At 43.6% G+C, this 19,182-nt stretch overlaps 1 protein-coding gene across 1 annotated transcript in view; it reads right to left on the bottom strand.

Annotated features, from left to right (window-relative positions):
- Positions 1–19,182, bottom strand: part of LOC111230430 (myosin light chain kinase, smooth muscle-like) — a 76,242-nt gene that overhangs the window by 40,843 nt on the left and 16,217 nt on the right. The window contains exons 3-13 of the mRNA XM_022757171.1: positions 9,945–10,032; positions 8,422–8,629; positions 6,731–6,776; positions 6,212–6,377; positions 5,615–5,780; positions 5,496–5,517; positions 4,258–4,417; positions 3,138–3,208; positions 2,335–2,435; positions 1,477–1,623; positions 187–312 (exon numbers count right to left, since the gene is read on the bottom strand). Of these exons, the coding sequence (XP_022612892.1) occupies positions 187–312; positions 1,477–1,623; positions 2,335–2,435; positions 3,138–3,208; positions 4,258–4,417; positions 5,496–5,517; positions 5,615–5,780; positions 6,212–6,377; positions 6,731–6,776; positions 8,422–8,629; positions 9,945–10,032 (1,301 nt within the window). The remainder of the gene's footprint in view (positions 1–186; positions 313–1,476; positions 1,624–2,334; positions 2,436–3,137; positions 3,209–4,257; positions 4,418–5,495; positions 5,518–5,614; positions 5,781–6,211; positions 6,378–6,730; positions 6,777–8,421; positions 8,630–9,944; positions 10,033–19,182) is intronic.

The following is a 19,182-nucleotide window of genomic DNA, read 5'->3' on the forward strand; positions in this document are numbered from 1 at the left end:
TGACAGAACTCCCCCTATCCTACAGCTACACCTGTCACTGCCTGAACCTGTTTCCTCAAGGTCTCCACACCTGAACCACATTCCCTGTGTGTGTGTGTGTGTGTGTGTGTGTGTGTGTGTGTGTGTGTGTGTGTGTGTGTGTGTGTGTGTGTGTGTGTGTGTACACTCTGCAGGTGTCATACTGACCATTGAGCAGCCAGCAGACTGATGGAGCAGGTTTTCCCTCCACAGAGGCCTGCAGGCTGAAGACCTGACCCTCTGAGACAGAGCAGTCCTGCAGCTCACTGAGGAAGACTGGAGGATGAGACACACCTGGGGGGGCAGACAGAGACAGACAGACAGGTAGACAGTGAGAGACAGAAAGACAGTTGGAGACAAACAGACAGGCAGAGAGACAGACAGACAGTTAGAGACAGACAGACAGACAGAGACAGAAAGACTGGCAGAGAGACAGACAGTTAGAGATAGACAGACAGGCAGAGAGACAGTGAGAGAGAGAGACAGAGAGAGAGAGAGAGAGATACAGAGAGGGAGAAAGAGCTCTGGTGTCGTACGACCGTTAAACAAATATGAAAGCTGAAAACCATATAAAGACAAAACATGCTGCTGCAGACAGTTAGAGATAGACAGATAGGCAGAGAGAGAGACAGTTAGAGACAAACAGATAGGCAGAGAGACAGACAGTTAGAGACAGACAGACAGACAGTTAGAGACAGAAAGACAGGAAGAGAGAAAGACAGGCAGTTAGAGACAGAGAGACCGGTAGACAGTTAGAGACAGGCAGAGAGAGACAGACAGACAGACGGTTAGAGACAGACAGACAGACAGGCAGAGAGAAAGACAGACAGGCAGACAGTTAGAGACAGACAGATAGACAGACAGGCAGAGAAACACAGTTAGAGATAGACAGGCAGAGACAGACAGACAGGTAGAGAGACAGACAGACAGTTAGAGACAGAAACACAGGCAGAGAGACAGACAGACAGTTACAGACAAACAGACAGGCAGAGAGACAGACAGACAGAGACAGAAATACAGGAAGAGAGACAGACAGACAGTTAGAGACAAAAGGACAGGCAGAGAGACAGACAGACAGTTAGAGACAGAAAGACAGGAAGAGAGACAGACAGACAGTTAGAGACAGACAGACAGACAGGCAGTTAGAGACAGAGAGACAGGTAGACAGTTAGAAACAGACAGGCAGAGAGACAGACAGACAGTTAGAGACAGACAGACAGACAGACCGGCAGTTAGAGACAGAGAGACAGGTAGACAGTTAGAAACAGACAGGCAGAGAGACAGACAGACAGTTAGAGACAGAAGAACAGGCAGACAGACAGTTAGAGACAGACAGACAGACAAGCAGTTAGAGACAGAGAGACAGGTAGACAGTTAGAAACAGACAGGCAGAGAGACAGACAGACAGTTAGAGACAGGCAGAGTCGACAGTCAATCCCTCAGCTGTGGTCAGCTGACACCTGTAGGTTCCCTGGTCCACCTGTCTCACCCTCTCCATGGTGAGGGTGAGACGAGTCCCGTCCTGTCTCTGCTGCAAACCTGGTCCCGTCCTCACCGGCCTCCCGTCCTTCAGCCAGCTCACCATGGCAACGGCAACAGATGAAACTGAGAGCAAATGAGAGGAGGGGTGAGAGTGAAGAGTAGAGACGACTTCTAGAGGCTGACAGTAGTCATAACACCTGAGCATGTGAGACAGATGTGATGACAGGTGAGACTGTCATACATCTGGATTCATTACTCTCACGTGTTTCCACTGCTGTTGTACGAATGTCTTTAATGATTTAGCTGCAAGTTGTGAGCATTAATTAAGCTAGCTTCATCAACTTGCTCCAACAGCTGATCACAGATCTGAATCTTTATTTATAACCTCAGTTACTAACAAACAACAGATAAACTTCATTAAAGAGGATTCAAATCTGATAAACTTATCAAACTCTAGTGGAGTCAGTTATTTAGAGCTTTAGTGACCAAATGATAAAAACTTCATGTGATTGAACAAGGGATTGGAAAACATTTGGATTTTCTTTCATTTTTATTAGTTTTTATTTTATTTGCTGTCTGAATTTATTAAACACCTGAACATTTGTTTCTGTATCACACCTCATACAAACGTCTGGACACTGTACAGATCTCAGACCTCTGATTGTTCCCACTGAGTTTTACCTGGATAAAGGTTCTAACTAACTTCAATCTAATGGACTCTGAGCTGGAGTGTCCTGTGTGCACAAACAAGGCAACATGACCTTACGGTCTGATACATGTGTACATATTATTTTACTTTTAAGGTTTTAAGTTTGAGTCAAAGTTTTGAATTACCTTGGCAGGTGAACGCCACCTGTCCTCCCTCTGTGGCCTCCTGGTCCAGAGGAATGGCCTCGAACCGCAGGTTGCACCCCGACACCGACCTCCTCACAGCCCTGAAACACAGACAGTAACTGATGTTCACACTTTACACTCTCAAATCACAGCAAAGCAGAACTGAGGCATAAACTGAAGCAGGGCTGCAACATAGTTGATAAATCAAACTGTTGATTAAAAGAAAATCAATCAGCAGCTATTCTTAAAATCAATTCATCATTTGAGGCAAAACTGCTACACATGATCTGAAGACGTCACCTTGTGTTTAAGATAGTGGTGTTTTATTTTTTACTGTTAATTTATTGAGAAAACAATAACCAGATTAATCAATAATGAAAATAAATGTTAGCTGCAGCTCTTCATTAAAGAACAATAACTTTTCTTTCAGCCAATAAATGACATTATATTACACTGATAACATCATATGATGTTTGATTAGGTTAGGGACAGTGTGGTGATCAAATGTAAGAAACTCCACTGTTGCTAATCAAGAAAATGGATAATGCTAAGGTAACATTACTTAGTGAGCTAACATTCATCAGTCAGCCAAGAAGGAGCTATCATTACCAGTTAGCGAGCTAACTAGTTTTATCTTAATCGTCATGAACAAATTATTTTAATTATTTTAACGGTTAAACGTTTGACCGTTAAACCGCTAACCGTCAGTGCTAAATACGTTCGTTAGCTATGGATGTTAGCTAGCTAAGTGACAGTAGGTGACGTTAGCTGTGTGTTTACAAAGGTCTGGAGTGATTCTGTACCTGTTGCTGCCTGAAACAGCTGCTGGCCACTGGACTGAACCGGTCTGACCAGGTCTGAGGATTGACTGGACCTGCACACAGAACAGAACCGGTGGTTAATAACGTATCTAGTCAACTAGCTAACCTAACCATCACATGACACTGATTGTCGCTGTTAGCTTGGGGTTCGTAGCAGCTAGCAGAGTGTGTGCAGGTTAACAGTTACCTGTGGAGGAAAGTAACTCATCTACTTTACTTTCTTTACTTTTAAATTCTGTCAGTTTCATTTTATTTGAGTCTTTTAACTTCATTCTGCTGTGTGCTAACTCCAGGCAAGCAGAGCCGAGTATGTAAAAATCACTTCTGTGCTAATCTTCAACATATTTACCGTCACCTGACAATGACTCACTCCACTGGCTCATCGTCTGGACTGTAGCTGAAGCTCAGCGGAGAGGCGGGAACTTCGGTCTGGAGGAGTCGCAGCATTTATTTACAGACAAACAGCTCACTGTACTCACAGCTACACTGCTAACTAGCTAGCTAGCTCTGCTCCGGTCACGGGAGCGTGAGTGTCTATATTCCCACAGCCCTATATTCCCCTTTTATACCCTTTCAGAACGCTTTGCATCCACGCTCCGCGGCGTCTTCACATTTATCCACCTCAGCAATCGTTTTTGTAAAGCTTCGTTTTCAGTTATGGAATTCACTGTTCTAATGTGGACGGAAGGGCTAACCGGATAAATATTACCCGGGTTAGTGTGGACATGGGCTTATGGCTTATGGGAACATATAAGACTGTGGGAAAATAGGGCCTAATTTTCAAAACATTCTTAGAAATGTGGGAACATAGAGCTAGCCTCACCGCTCTCTCTACGCACACGACCTACGTACCGATCTATTCCTGAAAGCATCTGCTCTACTCCTGTAACAATATTCTGTCTGTACCTTACAGCAGATCACACAGAGAGGATAAATCAGCGTCATTAGCTGTTTACTTGCTCTGCCTCCATAAGAGGCTCCTTATAATAATAATAATTATTATTATGTTAGTGATAACTATATCAATAATGATTATAACAGTAATAATTATGGTAGTAATAATAATAATAATAATAATAATAATAATAATAATAATACTTACTGTGACTGGAGCAACTGTAGTTCTCTGAGTCTGTCCAGCCTGAGTGAGGGGGCTCTGCTGCTTCTCCCTGAGTCTGGGCTGCTCTGCCTGGGAGTTGGGAGCACTGGGAGCAGCTCTGTCCTCTGTCCTGGTGTGTGTGGTCTCAGCTGGGTGGACAGTCCTGCAGGAGGAGGCGTCAGTGTCAGGACCTGTGACTGTTTTCTAATATGTCTGTGGGGTCCTCTTTGACTTTCAGTGGTGGTGTTTAGTGGTGTGGTTACTTCCTGTTTCAGAATGTGTTGTTGTTATGTTTTGTGACATGTCTGTTGTCTCTGCAGCGGTGACTTAAATCACAGTGACAGTAAACGCAGCTCTGACCTCCAGCTTCTTCTGAGAAAGTTACACAATCTGATAAAGCACATTAATGACACAGCGTGAGGTCTCTCCTTTATTCATGGACGTCTGTTTAAACTTAACATTAAACCTGACAGAGCTGAAGTTACATCCACATGTCTGTTCTTTTATCTTTACATCCAGAGCATTGTTAAGGAGTTTATAGGGACATTTACATGGAATAAAAGTACAGTAAAGGAGCTCTTCCTTCACGCTGTGGCCTTCCAGTTGTTATTTCGTCCTGCTGGGCTCCAGAGGGGCCAACATGGAAAACAGCTTTAACAGGCCTGTAAAGTTAGTTTGTGTCTGCTACCTATTATGTGAAGGCTGCAGGTAGCTTCCTTCAAAGTCTCTGCACATGTTGGACTAAGTCTATACAGCCAGTACCCCAGGTACCTTCACATGAGAGGCACTCACTGAATTCACCCAGACATCACTGAGCACAGCTTCCTGTCTCAGATTCATGATGTTCCCCTGTCAGAGCCCCGCCCTCCTTGACCACCTTCAATCAAACTGGGAGGACGGTCTGACAGGAAACCTGGAAATCATCCACTGAGATGATCCGTACAAGCTCCACATGCCACACACTGTTTAATATCTGTCTACATGAAGGTTCACTGAACCTCATCCAACCAGTCAGAGGTGGAGCTGACGGAGTGAGAAACTATGAATCTAAATCTAATCCCCATCAGGCTGCAGGTGAAGAGTTGTTTGAATAATCTGTTATCCAGCCATGTGGTTCAGAGTTGCTCTCTCTGGATCCGGATCTGGATCTTGGGTGAAGGTCCAGTTCAGCTGTTCCCATCACGACTGTTGCACATTGAAACTGCTGTGGAGACTGAGCCACAGCTACAACACTGACTCACCTGGAGGAGTCCTCAGGAACATCTGAGGAGGAGAAACATCAGGAGAACTTCATGAACATGTTCCACCTATTCAGACAAGGTGATGACATCAAACCCTGCGCTCTGATTGATCGTCTCACCTTGGACGTGGAGCTCGGCGGTGGCGGTTGCTGTTCCGGTGCTGTTGCCGATCGAACACGTGTAACTTCCTGCGTCGTCCACATGGACTTCCTTTATCTCCAGGAAGTGGAGGCCAGAGCGCTTGTACATACTGACCCGCCCACTAGACTGAAGCTCCACCTCCCCCTGAAACAGACAATAAACAACAAACACAAACAAAACACTCATGTTTTTGTTAAATATAAATACTTGTCATTATTGGATTTTTATATAAACACTGTATGTTGTTGTTGTTGTTGACTTCTGGTTCTGGTTCTGGTTCTGGTTCAGATTATGAAACTGGGGGACCATTTGTCTGGACCTGCTGGATCTGCATCAGGACCTGGACTAAGACTCAGATTCTGGACTGAAATGAAGAATGAAAATAAAAATCTTTCACAGAAACTTCAGAATAAAAACTTTTTTTATCAAACTTGTTTTGACTTGAAGAGTTCAGTTCCAAGTGGACTGCAGAGATCAGGATCTGATCCAGTTCAGGAACCAGGGTCAGGTTCTCTGTCAGACACTGTAAATCTGGAGAACCAGCAGTGTAGAGCTCTGGGTTAACCTCCTCCCACCTTGTACCATGTGACCCGGGGCTGGGGACGTCCTGTTGTCTTGGCAGAGAACTTCCCACTCTGTCCCAGCTTGATGAACACTCGGCTCGGTTTGGTGATGAACTTCGGTGGACTCTCGCCCCAAATACTGGGCCTGTTCTCCACCGCTGGGACCGCTGAGCGACACCTGCAACCATTGGAGGAAGAGTTCACTGAGGGTTAGATGTGGTTAACACCCCCCCCCCCCATCACTGCACCATGTGAACATGATTAAAACTGTGAACTGAGCTTAATGAACCAGCACAGACGTGTTTCGGTCTGAGGAGTGGGGGGGGGGGTGCTCTGCAGTTCAACTGACAGGACGAGTGAGTGAAAGCACAGGAACAGCCCTTTAAACAGCTGATTCCACTCCTCGTGTTCTGACACGTGTCACAGTTTTATGATGAAAATAACAACAGTGAAGATCTGCTAATGTGATCAGGGGGGGGGGCTGTCTGGATTTGTATTTAACACACAGAAACAGCTGACAGAGGAGCTCACCCTGTCTTCATGGAGGACGGGAGGACGTATTTCTTCCCAGAATTCTCTGCAGGTGGAAAAACATGAGAGAAACAGCAGAAAGTTTCAGTCCCAGTCCAAACCAGATTTCAGCTGCAGCGTCATCAGAACGTTTCAACATGAGACACGTCAGGAAAAAAAAGAAGACATAGAACTGATTCTGATCTGAACAACTTTAATGAAACACAGAGGGAACAGTTTGCTGCTCCTCCAGCTTTAGTCTGGACTCTGGGGACAGGAAGCAGACCTGATCCAGGTCAGCTGACTACGTTCAATCCATCGTGAGTTCAGTTGTTTTTCTTCCAAAGCACCAGAAAGAAGCAGAAGAAAATAACGTCAGAGCTAAATCATGTGTCACAGCGGTGAGACTCATCTGTCCGTCTTCTCCTGCTGCATCAGTCCAGTCCATCAGACTGAACAAACGACTCGGTGATTAATTAACTCCACACAGACTTTAATGAGAAAGTTGTTCACATCTTAAGTTTGACTGAACTGAGGCTTTTTGAGATGAAGGTAAATGAACAAATGAAAGGATGGAAAAAGGAAAAGTTAAAGATGAATTCATTAGTTAATGATTTCAGCGTTTGTTTAATAGTGTCATGTCCAACACAAGTTAATTAACAGTCAGTGTGTTTCTCCAGTAAGTTCATTAAGTCCCACTTTAAGTAAGAACAGTGTCGTTTGACTGAGGGTGGAGACACAGTAGAAACCTGCAGCTCTGTCATAAAGCTCAGCTACACACTGACGCCATGTTGGAAAGCACTGTTACACAACACTGCTGGATGTCAGAGGTCAGAGGTCATTCACCCCCTCAGTAGTAGTATCAGTATTAGTATCAGTAGTAGTATCAGGAGTATCAGTAGTAGTAGTATCAGCAGTAGTATTAGTAGTAGTATCAGTATTAGTATCAGTAGTAGTATCAGGAGTAGTATCAGTATTAGTATCAGGAGTAGTATAAGTATTAGTATCAGTAGTAATATCAGTAGTAGTATCAGTATTAGTATCAGTAGTAGTATCAGGAGTAGTAGTAGTAGTATCAGTAGTAGTATCAGGAGTATCAGTAGTAGTATCAGTAGTGGTATCAGGAGTAGTATTAGTAGTAGTATCAGTAGTAGTATCAGTAGTAGTATCAGGAGTAGTATTAGTAGTAGTATTAGTAGTAGTATCTGTAGTAGTATCAGGAGTAGTATCAGTATTAGTATCAGTATTAGTATTAGTAGTAGTATCAGGAGTAGTATCAGGAGTAGTATTAGTAGTAGTATCAGTAGTAGTAACAGGAGTAGTATCAGTATTAGTATCAGTAGTAATATCAGTAGTAGTATTAGTATCAGTATTAGTAGTAGTATCAGGAGTAGTATCAGGAGTAGTATTAGTAGTAGTATTAGTAGTAGTATCTGTAGTAGTATCAGGAGTAGTATCAGTATTAGTATCAGTATTAGTATTAGTAGTAGTATCAGGAGTAGTATCAGGAGTAGTATTAGTAGTAGTATCAGTAGTAGTATCAGGAGTAGTATCAGTATTAGTATCAGTAGTAATATCAGTAGTAGTATCAGTATTAGTATTAGTAGTAGTATCAGGAGTAGTATTAGTAGTAGTATCAGTATTAGTATTAGTAGTAGTATCAGTAGTAGTATCAGGAGTAGTATTAGTAGTAGTATCAGTAGTAGTATCACCTTGCAGAAGGATCTCCACGGTAACCTGCCGGCTACCTGCCTGATTGGTGGCCTGGCAGGTGTAACGCCCCAGGTCGTCCTCTGTGACTCCGCCCACCACCAGACTGAATGTGCCCCGCCCACCTTGCTCCGCAACGCAGCGCTCTCCACCAATCACAGGCTTGCCCTCTCTGTACCATGTGACCTGAGGCTCAGGATGACCACGCACCTGAAAGACAGGTGCACAGGTTTGATTGTGTGGTTGTTTTCAGTCAGGGGGGGTCCTGCTCCTCTAAGGGAGGGGCCTGTTGTCTCCTGATGCTACCGTGACTGAGCTGCCTTCACGTACACAGTCACTGAGTTACTCAGGAAACTTAAACAGTGTCTAATTTCTGAGCTGTCACATCAGAGCAGTTTGTAAACGTAAAGATGGACGATCTCTGATGGAGACTGGAAGAGTCCTGTTTGAGGGTCCAGACCTGGTTCTAGGGTCCAGGTCAGGACCAGGTTTAGAGGTGGGAGAATACACTCTGTCAATAAGTCGTCACAACTACAGAAAGAGCAGCATGTTGGTGTGTGTGTGTGTGTGTGTGTGTGTGTGTGTGTGGCATGTGGCGAACACATGTTTCCACTGTTTGACGACTTTCAGCTTGACTCCCATGAGGCCTTGCAGATCCATCAATCTCCCTGTTTGAGCTGTGACGGTGCATTCAGGTGCTGTGGGATTGTACACACACAACGTTCTCCTGGATCCTGAGGCAGGCGCTGCTCGTAGCTTCTTGTTTTTATGTTAATTATGTTATTATTTGGTTTCTAACTGGTTAAAACTGAGAGAATGAAACCAGATGAGAAATAAACCAGAGACCACACTTCAAAGACAGTGTGTGTGTGTGTGTGTGTGTGTGTGTGTGTGTGTGTGTGTGTGTGGTTGACTGCTTCCCGTCAGGATGCAGTCAGTCACAAGACTGAAGAAATGTTAATCCCTCTCTCTTCACTTCCTGCTCAGTAACATGTGGCTCTGATCTGAAACCTCCATGTTTTCATCTGTAAATCACTCTGTTCTCATCACAGGAGAACCCGGACCCAGAGGAGAACCCGGACCCAGAGGAGAACCAGGACCCAGAGGAGAACCCGGACCCAGAGGAGAACCAGGACCCAGAGGAGAACCCGGACCCAGAGGAGAACCAGGACCCAGAAGAGAACCAGGACCCAGAGGAGAAGTGTCTCACATCTCCTCTGTGTGTCACTAACTTCCTGTTGTTCACCTGTGTTCACTTGTGTGACATCACAGTGTCTGACTCTAACTCTTCTCATTCAGTTAAAGACACAAAACCACCAAGATTAAAAAAGATCATGAACGCATCAGCAGTGAGAGAGGACTGACAGTTCATGTCAGGAACATTATTTACTATATTTTGACTTCAGGTTTGTTTCCATGGTGATGTCACTGTTGTTAACAGCTGCTGCTAATCACATTAGAATTAAAACACATTCTGGATTAATGGTCTTTAATTAAGTTTTTCAGGATTATTCTTTGGTCCCACCTTGCCCTCCAGTCGGGCGTCTCCCCCGAGGGCGACCCGGGCGTTGCGAGGAGGGAGGACGAAGGCCGGAGGCTCGTTGCCAGGGGAACTGCATCCTGTTGACGGGCCTGTTACCTTGGAGCCGGTGGAGGAGGCTGAAGACAAACGGACGTCACTCATCTTGCTGTCAGAGAGAAAAACAGACTGTTAAAGTGAACCTTGCTCACTCTCTCAATCACTCACTCTTTCTCTCTCTCTCTCAGTAGTTTTTAAAATGATTTTCAAACATAACCAGGCTACTGACGATTACAACTTATCATTAATGGAAAACGCAGATTTAAAAGTGTGTGTGTGTGTGTGTGTGTGTGTGTGACATGAACATAAGAACATCATGCGACTCTGACCTGAGGAGAACTCTGACTCAGTGAAACTGAGTCTTCAGTTTAGAGACGTTCACTGTCCCTCTTGGTTTTCCGTAGTTCTTACCAGCAGGTTTTAGAAGTGATTTCAGTTTAGGTTTGGTTTCATCTCAGTTTGAGTTCATGACGATGATTTGTTCCCAAACTGATCTTCATTCATCTCAGACTTTCAACTGATCAGCTCTGATCAGCTGTGATTAGCAGCGATCAGTAGAGGGAGGATTTTCTACAGACTCTGTTTCTCTGGTTTCTAAGTGGATTTCTGGAGCTTTATTCTGGCGAGACATCAGAGATAATAACATCCTCAGGAAGTAATGTCACTCAGATTCTGATCATTTAATGACACTGATATTTAATTGATGTGCAGGTCAAATTAAAGACTGGGCTGTTTCCATGACGACTGGGCAGGTCCTCAGCAGGTCAGAGTTTGTGGTCTCTGAGCATGCTCAGTGCGAGCGCTCCATCAGCCACCAGTGGGTCCAGACTGAGCGTCTGTTAGACGACCAGACGGTTTAATCTGTGTTTTCAGAACAAACAGCGTCACACTGCAAATATGCTGCGCACACACACACACACACACGGCTGCTGAACACACTTTCTTCTTTGAAACCCTGTTTTAATGTGAAAGTCTGACTTTACTTCCTGGTGGTGTCACTGCTGCTCTGATGGTTTGATTGTTTCCAGACACGTTTCTCTTCATATGAAAACAGTCTGCACCCCCCCCCCATACAGGACCTCCGACTGACAGAACAACCTGTCTCTTTGTGCCCAGGCCTCTAATGTTGTTTACCTTCACAGATATTTTCCCAGCAGCCCTCAGTGAAACAGGAACTAGAACTGAGCAGCTGATAGAAGATCAATAGCAGCAGTGACTCTGATGTGAATGTTCCAGTCAGCCAGAACAGAGAGAGAGAGAGAGAGAGAGAGAGAGAGAGAGGTCGTTGGAGTGCGCTCGCCCATCTGTACATGTCGTTATCAGCAGGAAAAGCTTCATCTCTCTCTCTGCAGTAAACACATGCCATGTCAGTCCTGATCAACTGGTAGATAATCAATGATTCATGTATCTGTTCTGATGTGACAGACCCCCCCCACACAGTGATCACACACTCATCTTCTTTCTCCTTTCTGTTTGTCATGTCTGTCTCCAACTGGACACCAGAGCAGAGAGTTAAAGTCATTACAGCGTCGTTGTCTCGTTTCAGTCGTCATAGAAACATCAGAGCTCAAAAGACGTTCACAGGTATAAACTAAAGACAACTTCCCAGCATGCTCCAGGGCTGATGCCCAGGCTGGATCTTTAATCGGAGGAGATTCCTTCACGTCAGTTGAGCGTTTCACAAACATCCGTCTCCACTAAACCCCCCAGTCCTGGCGCCGCTTCCCACAGCAAGCAGAGTCAGTTCTCTGCTGACGTCTGACACTTAAGGGTTAATTTCTCCTCAGCTCAGGGAGTTACTTAAGGGTGTTGCACTGAATCTCTTAAAATGTTTCCTTATCTAGCTTAAAAGGTAAGAAGTTTACAGCAGTGAAAGAGATTTTATAGCGGCAAAAAGTCTGTTTCCATGGAGACCATTTGTTTGGAGGAAGGAAGTGGGCAACATTAAAGGAGAGTTCTCTCCACCTTGAACTGCAATGAACCAATGACAGTCTCATAAACACAGATTCGTTTCATACGTCACAAACCTCAGGAACCAATCTTGTCTACTTGTGGGGACAGGGGGGCGGGGCTAAATACACCTGCAACCTTGTCAGTACAGAGAGAGAGAGAGTTAGCATTAGCACAACCACTAACACTGTGTCAGACACTGTCAGTTACAAGCTAACAAACAACATAAACAAATAAAAGGTGCTAACTATGCTAACGGTTCTGACCTGTCTGCTAGTCTCTGGTTCTAGTCTCAGACTCCTCCTCTGAGTCTGGGTCTGACTGAGGTTCAAACATGAGGCTGAGTCTCTCTGATGTTTCCTCCTCTAACCATCTTGATGCTCTCTGCTCTTTCACCTGTCCACCTGGAGCCAGCAGGTGGTGGGCGGGGCTCCAGGCCTGATCCAGATTTCTCAACCAGGAACTAAGAGTAGATGAAACCATGTGAAACTAAATCTGAATCACAGCAGAGGAATTTACAGAGTTTAAAACACATCTGGAGAAGAACTTTAAATCACTTCAAGGTGATCAAAACAAATAGCTTTTCATTCTCATATAATTCAGACTGTGAAACATTTAAAGGAGCAGTTACTTGTAGATTTATTTAATCTACTAACCATCAATCAGCCTCAGTCAGGTGATCATCTGACTAAACTGAACCTGCAGAACTCTGAGACCAGGGTCAGCCCTCAACCTCACTGGACTTTCACGGCAACACAACCAGACCCGAGGACCAGGTCCTCCTGGACCGGGTCAGAGGGACAGATCAGGAATCAGAGAAAGGGTGATGGAGGATCTGCTGGAACAGGTCTGATCCACATCAGCTCCACCTCCCTACATACAGGACTTGAAGAAGCTGGTGCGGAGGTCTGGGACCAGCAACAGACTGGGCAGGTGGTTTTACATACGTTTATAAAACATGTCACGGATTAAACCTCAGTGACTGTTGATCAAAGATTATCATCACTAACCTGCTACAGAACCCGTCCTGGTCCCTGACACCTCAGAGAGCAGATCCCTCAGTTTTATCCTCAGTCTGAAAGCAGCTCTTCAGGTTTTAAATCGCGGTACAGACCTGAACTTCCTCCTGCACTCTGGGATCGGGACTTTAGTTTAGACCCGGTTTTGCGGCTTTGATCCGGTTTGTCTGCAGTTTCTTTTACATGAAAATGTCTGATGGATTCAGTTCTTTGAGTAAACGCAGCCGCTGTAACGTCCGTTTGTTTTGTTCGTGTGGGTGAGGCGGGAGAACCGCCGGGAGCCGCGTGCACAGCGCTGACTCCGCCCACCTGAGAGTTTAGGTCCGTTAGTTTAATAAACGATAAAAAGAGACGTTTATTAAAACCCGTTTATAACCCGGTTAAAGCAGGTGTGAATGAACCGGAGCTGGATGTGACGGTAAGAAAAACAAACTCACCTTTCTGCTGGTTCTCCTCTCTCCTCCTGAACTCCGCCAACACACTGAGGAGGAACTGAGGAGATTTGTTCACTCAGCTTCACCTGAAGAATCAGCACATTCATCAGCGGGACTCCCCCCTTCTCCCCTCCTCTTTTCACAGCTCTCAAACTGTGAGAAAACATGGGACAGCTGCAGCAAGAGGAGGAGGAAGAGGGGGGAGGAGGAAGAGGGGGAGCACACTGATTGTTTTACAAGCTCCAACAGTCAAGAACCAGAAGCTGCAGTTCCTCTAACGACCACTAGAGTCTGGCTCCAACAGTGAGTCAGTCCCCATAGACTCCCATGTTAAAATGTCCAACTTTACAGCAGAAATAAACATGTTTACAGCCTGGTACAAAAACTGTTTTGGTCTCTAGAGCTAATTTCCTCCTTCATGACACCTGTTTATATAACTCACCTGTTTACATTTTATTAAGGACTACAGTTATGGAGAATTGAGGGCGTGCATCACTTTACTGGACGTCAGCTGAGACAGTTCAGAGTCACAGAATATAGCCGCTCCACTTCTAATGAATCTGCTCTGTGACAAAGGAGAAGCAGTGACATGGAATTAATGGATCAGGCATAACATTAATATCATTGTTCCAAAGTCAGAGCTTGAAGACACTAAACAACAAAACATGATGACAAGATGACAAAATGATGAAGTGACCACTAAAAAACAGAAATGACTGAAATGGACAAAGAAAAAAAGCTCAGCTACAAACTGATCGAATAAGAACAGACAGGAGATCAGGTTCACGTCACAGAGATTCATTTAAACCTCTGTCTGTGTCCATGTGCACCAGACAGGAGAGAGGAAGTGGGTGGATTCACAGCCATTTTCAATCATCCAACACTAAAACTTATTTCAGTAATAATTTATTCAAAAGCCTGGAGACATCACAGACAGTTCTGTTTGTTACACACTGTGCTCCTGGCCTGTGAATCTTTCTCTGAATTCTCAGGTGAGGACAAATCAAAACCCAAGCGCACATGTGGGAGCTGAGAGAGAGTGAAGCAAACCCAGGCAGCCAGCTCAGTAAGCTCTCCAGACCAGCAATCCAGGTGGACAACATGGCACTCACCACCTCCGTTCTGCTGCCACTTCCTGTAAGAGGAGGACACAACCAGGACAAACAAGAAGATCAGCAGGGGAGGGGGTCGTCATAAGGATCACCACCAAACAGAAAATCAAAATGCTGAAGACACAAGGGAAACAGGAGCAAACAGAAAACTTAAACTTAGACTTAAATACACAAGGGTGGCAAGGGTGATTGAACACAGGGCAGACAATCACATTGCAGGGAAGCGCAGCAAAGACAGGAATTAAAACTAACATGAAACTAAAAAGGGAAGTGATTACAAAATAAACCGGGAAATGAACAGACGTAACCAAACATAAAGAGTCAAAGTCCAAACCAAGAGTCAACATAAACAGTCCTGTCAGGGCAAACCATGACAACCTAGTGATTACAGAATACCAGTCTAAAGTTCGGACACACCTGACCATTCATTGTTTTTTCTTTATTTTGTTTATTTTCTACATTGTATGAACTATGAAATAACGTATATGAAATTATGAAGTAAACAAAAAGTGTTAAAAAAAACTCCAAAGTAGCTTCCATTTACCTTGATGACATCTTTGCACACTATTAGCATTATCTTAACGAGTTTCACAAGGTAGTTGATTTGAGTGCTTTTCAATTAATGTGGGCCTCATCAAAAGGCAAATAGTGGCCTTCTTAATGTGTTTGAGACCACAAGTTGTCTTGCTAAACTAAATTGGGGAACATGGTAAACATTACCTGTCATTGGACGCCTATTCCAGGTGGCGTTCCATTTTATCCACAAATGTACCTGAGTGGGGTTTGGTTTCAAAAGCTGTAACATATAACAGTCATACCTGAAGATCATCTTCTTTGCTGCTATGGTACAGAGCCAGCTGAAGATTGTGAAGTGTTAATTGTCTGTACTCTTTAACCTGGAACACAGGGAAACGCTGCTTATAGAAGTATAGTAACACAAGCTTGAATGATCCAGTTTCAGACAACAGTCTTCCAGCCCAGTACCTTCTGAGGTGTTGATCAACTGCTGTGCTCATTCAGTCCAAACACTCCTTCTATCTGCTTCTTCTTTTTCTCCATTTCTTCTGTTGCATCTTCAAACATTTTCTATAATCATCAGGAACCACAGTAAGTTGATTTCTAAAGTTAAACTTTGAACAGGACTTGTGGGAGTACACTACTGAGTAACATCACTTTCATGGACAGTACTGTACCTGAGACAAAGCTTTGACCTCCTTTAAGTTCACATCATTTGATTTCAGATGATCTTTGATTTTAGGCCACTGCAGCAGTTTCAGCTTGTCATACATCTCAGTTAGTTTGGTTTTACTGAATGGGTTGTTCATGCTCTCTGTGTCTCCTGCCTTTATAGAAACAGCCAGGTCTCCTGCCACTCTATACAAAGAAACATCCATTGTGGAAAACCTTCACAGGTGAATATATAAAAAATATTGGAAATTCATGATTCTATCATGTAGAACAGTGATTCCCAAACTGGGGTACGCGTACCCCCAGGGGTAGCAATGTGACGTGGGGGGTAGGCGAAAAAAAAAAAAAACATGATTTGCAAACAGCCTGATTATATTTTGAAACTGGCGTATAAATAGACATACAGTCTAGGGTGCCTGCTCACATTGCCAAAAAACACAGCTGGGGAAAAAGGCCAAAAAAACTATACAGACCATGCCTTCATCAAACAACACTGTTTCTCGGCGCATCAGTGACATGGCAGAGGACGTTTTAAAACAGCTACTACATCACGTACGAGCCAGTGAATTTTACGCACTACAGCTGGATGAGTCGACAGATGTAGCGGGCCTGGCACATGTCCTGGTATATGTGCGCTACATTCATGAAGGGACAATTAAGGAGGACATGCTCTTCTGTAAATCACTGGAAACAAGGGCAACTGGAGAGGACATTTTCAAAATGCTGGACACCTTTGTGACATCAAACGGACTTATGTGGACACAACGTGTTGGCATCTGTACAGATGGTGCAAAGGCCATGACCGGGAGACACAGCGGAGTAGTAACGCGCGTGCAAGCGGTTGCGCCTGATGCCACTTGGGTTCACTGCAGCATCCACCGAGAGGCTCTTGCTGCCAAGGGAATGTCTGCCAGCCTGAAGAATGTTTTGGACACAACAGTGAAAATGGTGAACTTTGTGAAAGCCAGGCCCCTGAACTCTCGCATATTTACTGCATTATGCAGTCAAATGGGCAGCGATCATGAGACGTTACTACTTCACACAGAGGTACGCTGGTTATCAAGAGGCAAAGTATTGACATGTTTCTTTGAACTCAAAGATGAACTTGAGATTTTCTTCAGTGACCATAACTTTCATTTGTCTGAATATTTGCACAATGAAGAGTTTCTTACACGCCTGGGTTATCTGGCCGATATTTTCTTCTTCTACATTGTAGAAGAAGAAAATTCAGCATTGAGGAGAAAATCTGTCTCATTTTAGACTCTTGTTTGTCATATCTCAGGTAAGATTCTACCAGATCCCTGATAAACATGCTCACCAGAAAAATATAAAAGTCAACTTCATTTTAGTAATCATATACTGAGTAATATAATGGCAAAGTGTTTATTATTATAGCTCCAGTCTTATCAAAAAACAATCCACATATGGACATGTTAATTCACTACGTAAGTTTTCCTCACAGCATGGCTCCAAATAAGTTTCCTTTGAACTTATATGTATCACACTAATTTCAATCAATAAATTCACTGAAACAAGGAAACCTGAATTGCAGTCATTCCCAGTAAACCTTAAACTCACAGTCAGTAACTTCAACCTCGAGGGGTCTTTTAATCATAACAATAACAAAAGATGGTGTCATGAAACAAAGTGGGATCATGGGAGTTGTATTCATCATTGCCACCAGCTTCTGCTGGTTTGGATTCCTTACCAGAAGCTGTATCATCCACAGAGGTGTCATCCTCTCCACAACAATCAAACCAGGTGATTATAACCAGCAAAAACACTGAATAAAGTAGTTTACCTTTAAAAATCAGAGATTCAGCGACACTCTTCAGTGACACAGGACAGGACGTCTCCAGCAGCTGGGAGCTGAGCTGTCTCACATTTCCTCAGCTTGTTTCTCTGATAACTTCAGATCCAGACGTCCGATGACTAAAATCCTTCATCTGGTTCAAATACAGATTTGAAAACCACCAAGGTGTGAAAACTGTATGTGGCTTAAAATTAGATAAAAGTCAATGTTGAGCTTCTGTCGGACAAACACAACTCTGAAAAATGATCATAGAGCATATGATGTCATAGCAGATGGCAGACTGGATAATGACATTCATTACATTGTGTTATTTGGGTTAGGGTCTGTATTTTTGATTTTCTCGAGAACCCCTCACCCAAAAGATTTCACAGTCAACACGTCACTTACTCAGGTCCTCAGCAACACACCTGCCTGACAGAGATTTCTCGATTTATAGTCAAATAGCACTATAGCAATGACAGTGTGGAAACAATGTAACAATGTGCAGTCATCTCTAGCAGTGAGTACTAGTTTAGAATAAATCTTGTCAAGGGCACTTATTGTAGTCTATATTGCTAAAGAATAACAATTCGAACTAATAAAACATTGCAATGGCCCTTTAACAACAAGAAGACAGTTTGTTTCAAGTTATCAGAGAACTAAGGTTACTAAATTAACCTAAAATGTAAAGTTTACAATAATACAATACTTCCCACTTCCATCCCTTCATTTACATAGTAATTGGCATAAAATAGCTACATCAATACCAAACACATATGCGCCTTGCACCTGCCGCCATAAAATGGTGGCTTACAGTTACATACACCAAGCTTTAGCAACAGGCTCGTGCTGCGTGCACCGCGCCAGGCAACGGCGGCTCACGATCGCATGCACCAAACATTTGAACACAAACATACCGTTCAGTGTGCTTAAAACGACGCATTTTAACATTTAGTGCTCAACAGACATGCAGGGTTTATAATACATGTGATACGGTTTCATATAGCATGACACAGGGGTTAGTTCCAAGTTCAAGATAACATGGCTAACAGCATAAGCTAGTAGCATAAGTCAATGATATTTTATATTGTATTTGCTAGCATTAGCGGTTAGCACGGTCGCTACGGAAATCAAAAGTTATCTCACCAAAGCGTTAATTGCTCTCACACCAGTGGCAACAGGTCCCTCTTGTCCTTCTCACACAGGTAAGTTAACGTTAAAGAAGTTGTTTAATCTGCTTTGTGAACTTTAATCAACTCTTATAACGTTTTATCCACAGGCTGACGTTATCACCCGTCACTGTCACCGCTCTGTGCTCTGCCGCGGGTCGAAAGGAAAGAAGCAGCTCCCCTCGTGCATTGGAGTTATTATAAGACCATGTCGTCATGTCACCAGAAGGTACTGCTACCTGATTTGCTGACCGATCTAGCTTCTTAAAACCACATTTAAATATACTGTAATTTACCACTAATATATGTATTATATAAATGTATTTTGCTTTTAGCCTGAGGGGTCTCTTTGTTATTCCTAAATGTACATTTATACTGAAAATCTTAGGTGTTTGTGTTATTTTCTACACATCCTCTTAATTATTTGTAATGATTAGATTTCTTAGCCACACACATATGCTGTGTACATTTCTTCACTTGCCAGCAAGTCCTTAAATATATTAAAATAAGACAATTTATC

The sequence above is a fragment of the Seriola dumerili genome, unplaced genomic scaffold (assembly GCF_002260705.1).
Source record: "Seriola dumerili isolate Sdu_G_001 unplaced genomic scaffold, Sdu_1.0 BDQW01000266.1, whole genome shotgun sequence".
Taxonomy (NCBI): domain Eukaryota; kingdom Metazoa; phylum Chordata; class Actinopteri; order Carangiformes; family Carangidae; genus Seriola; species Seriola dumerili.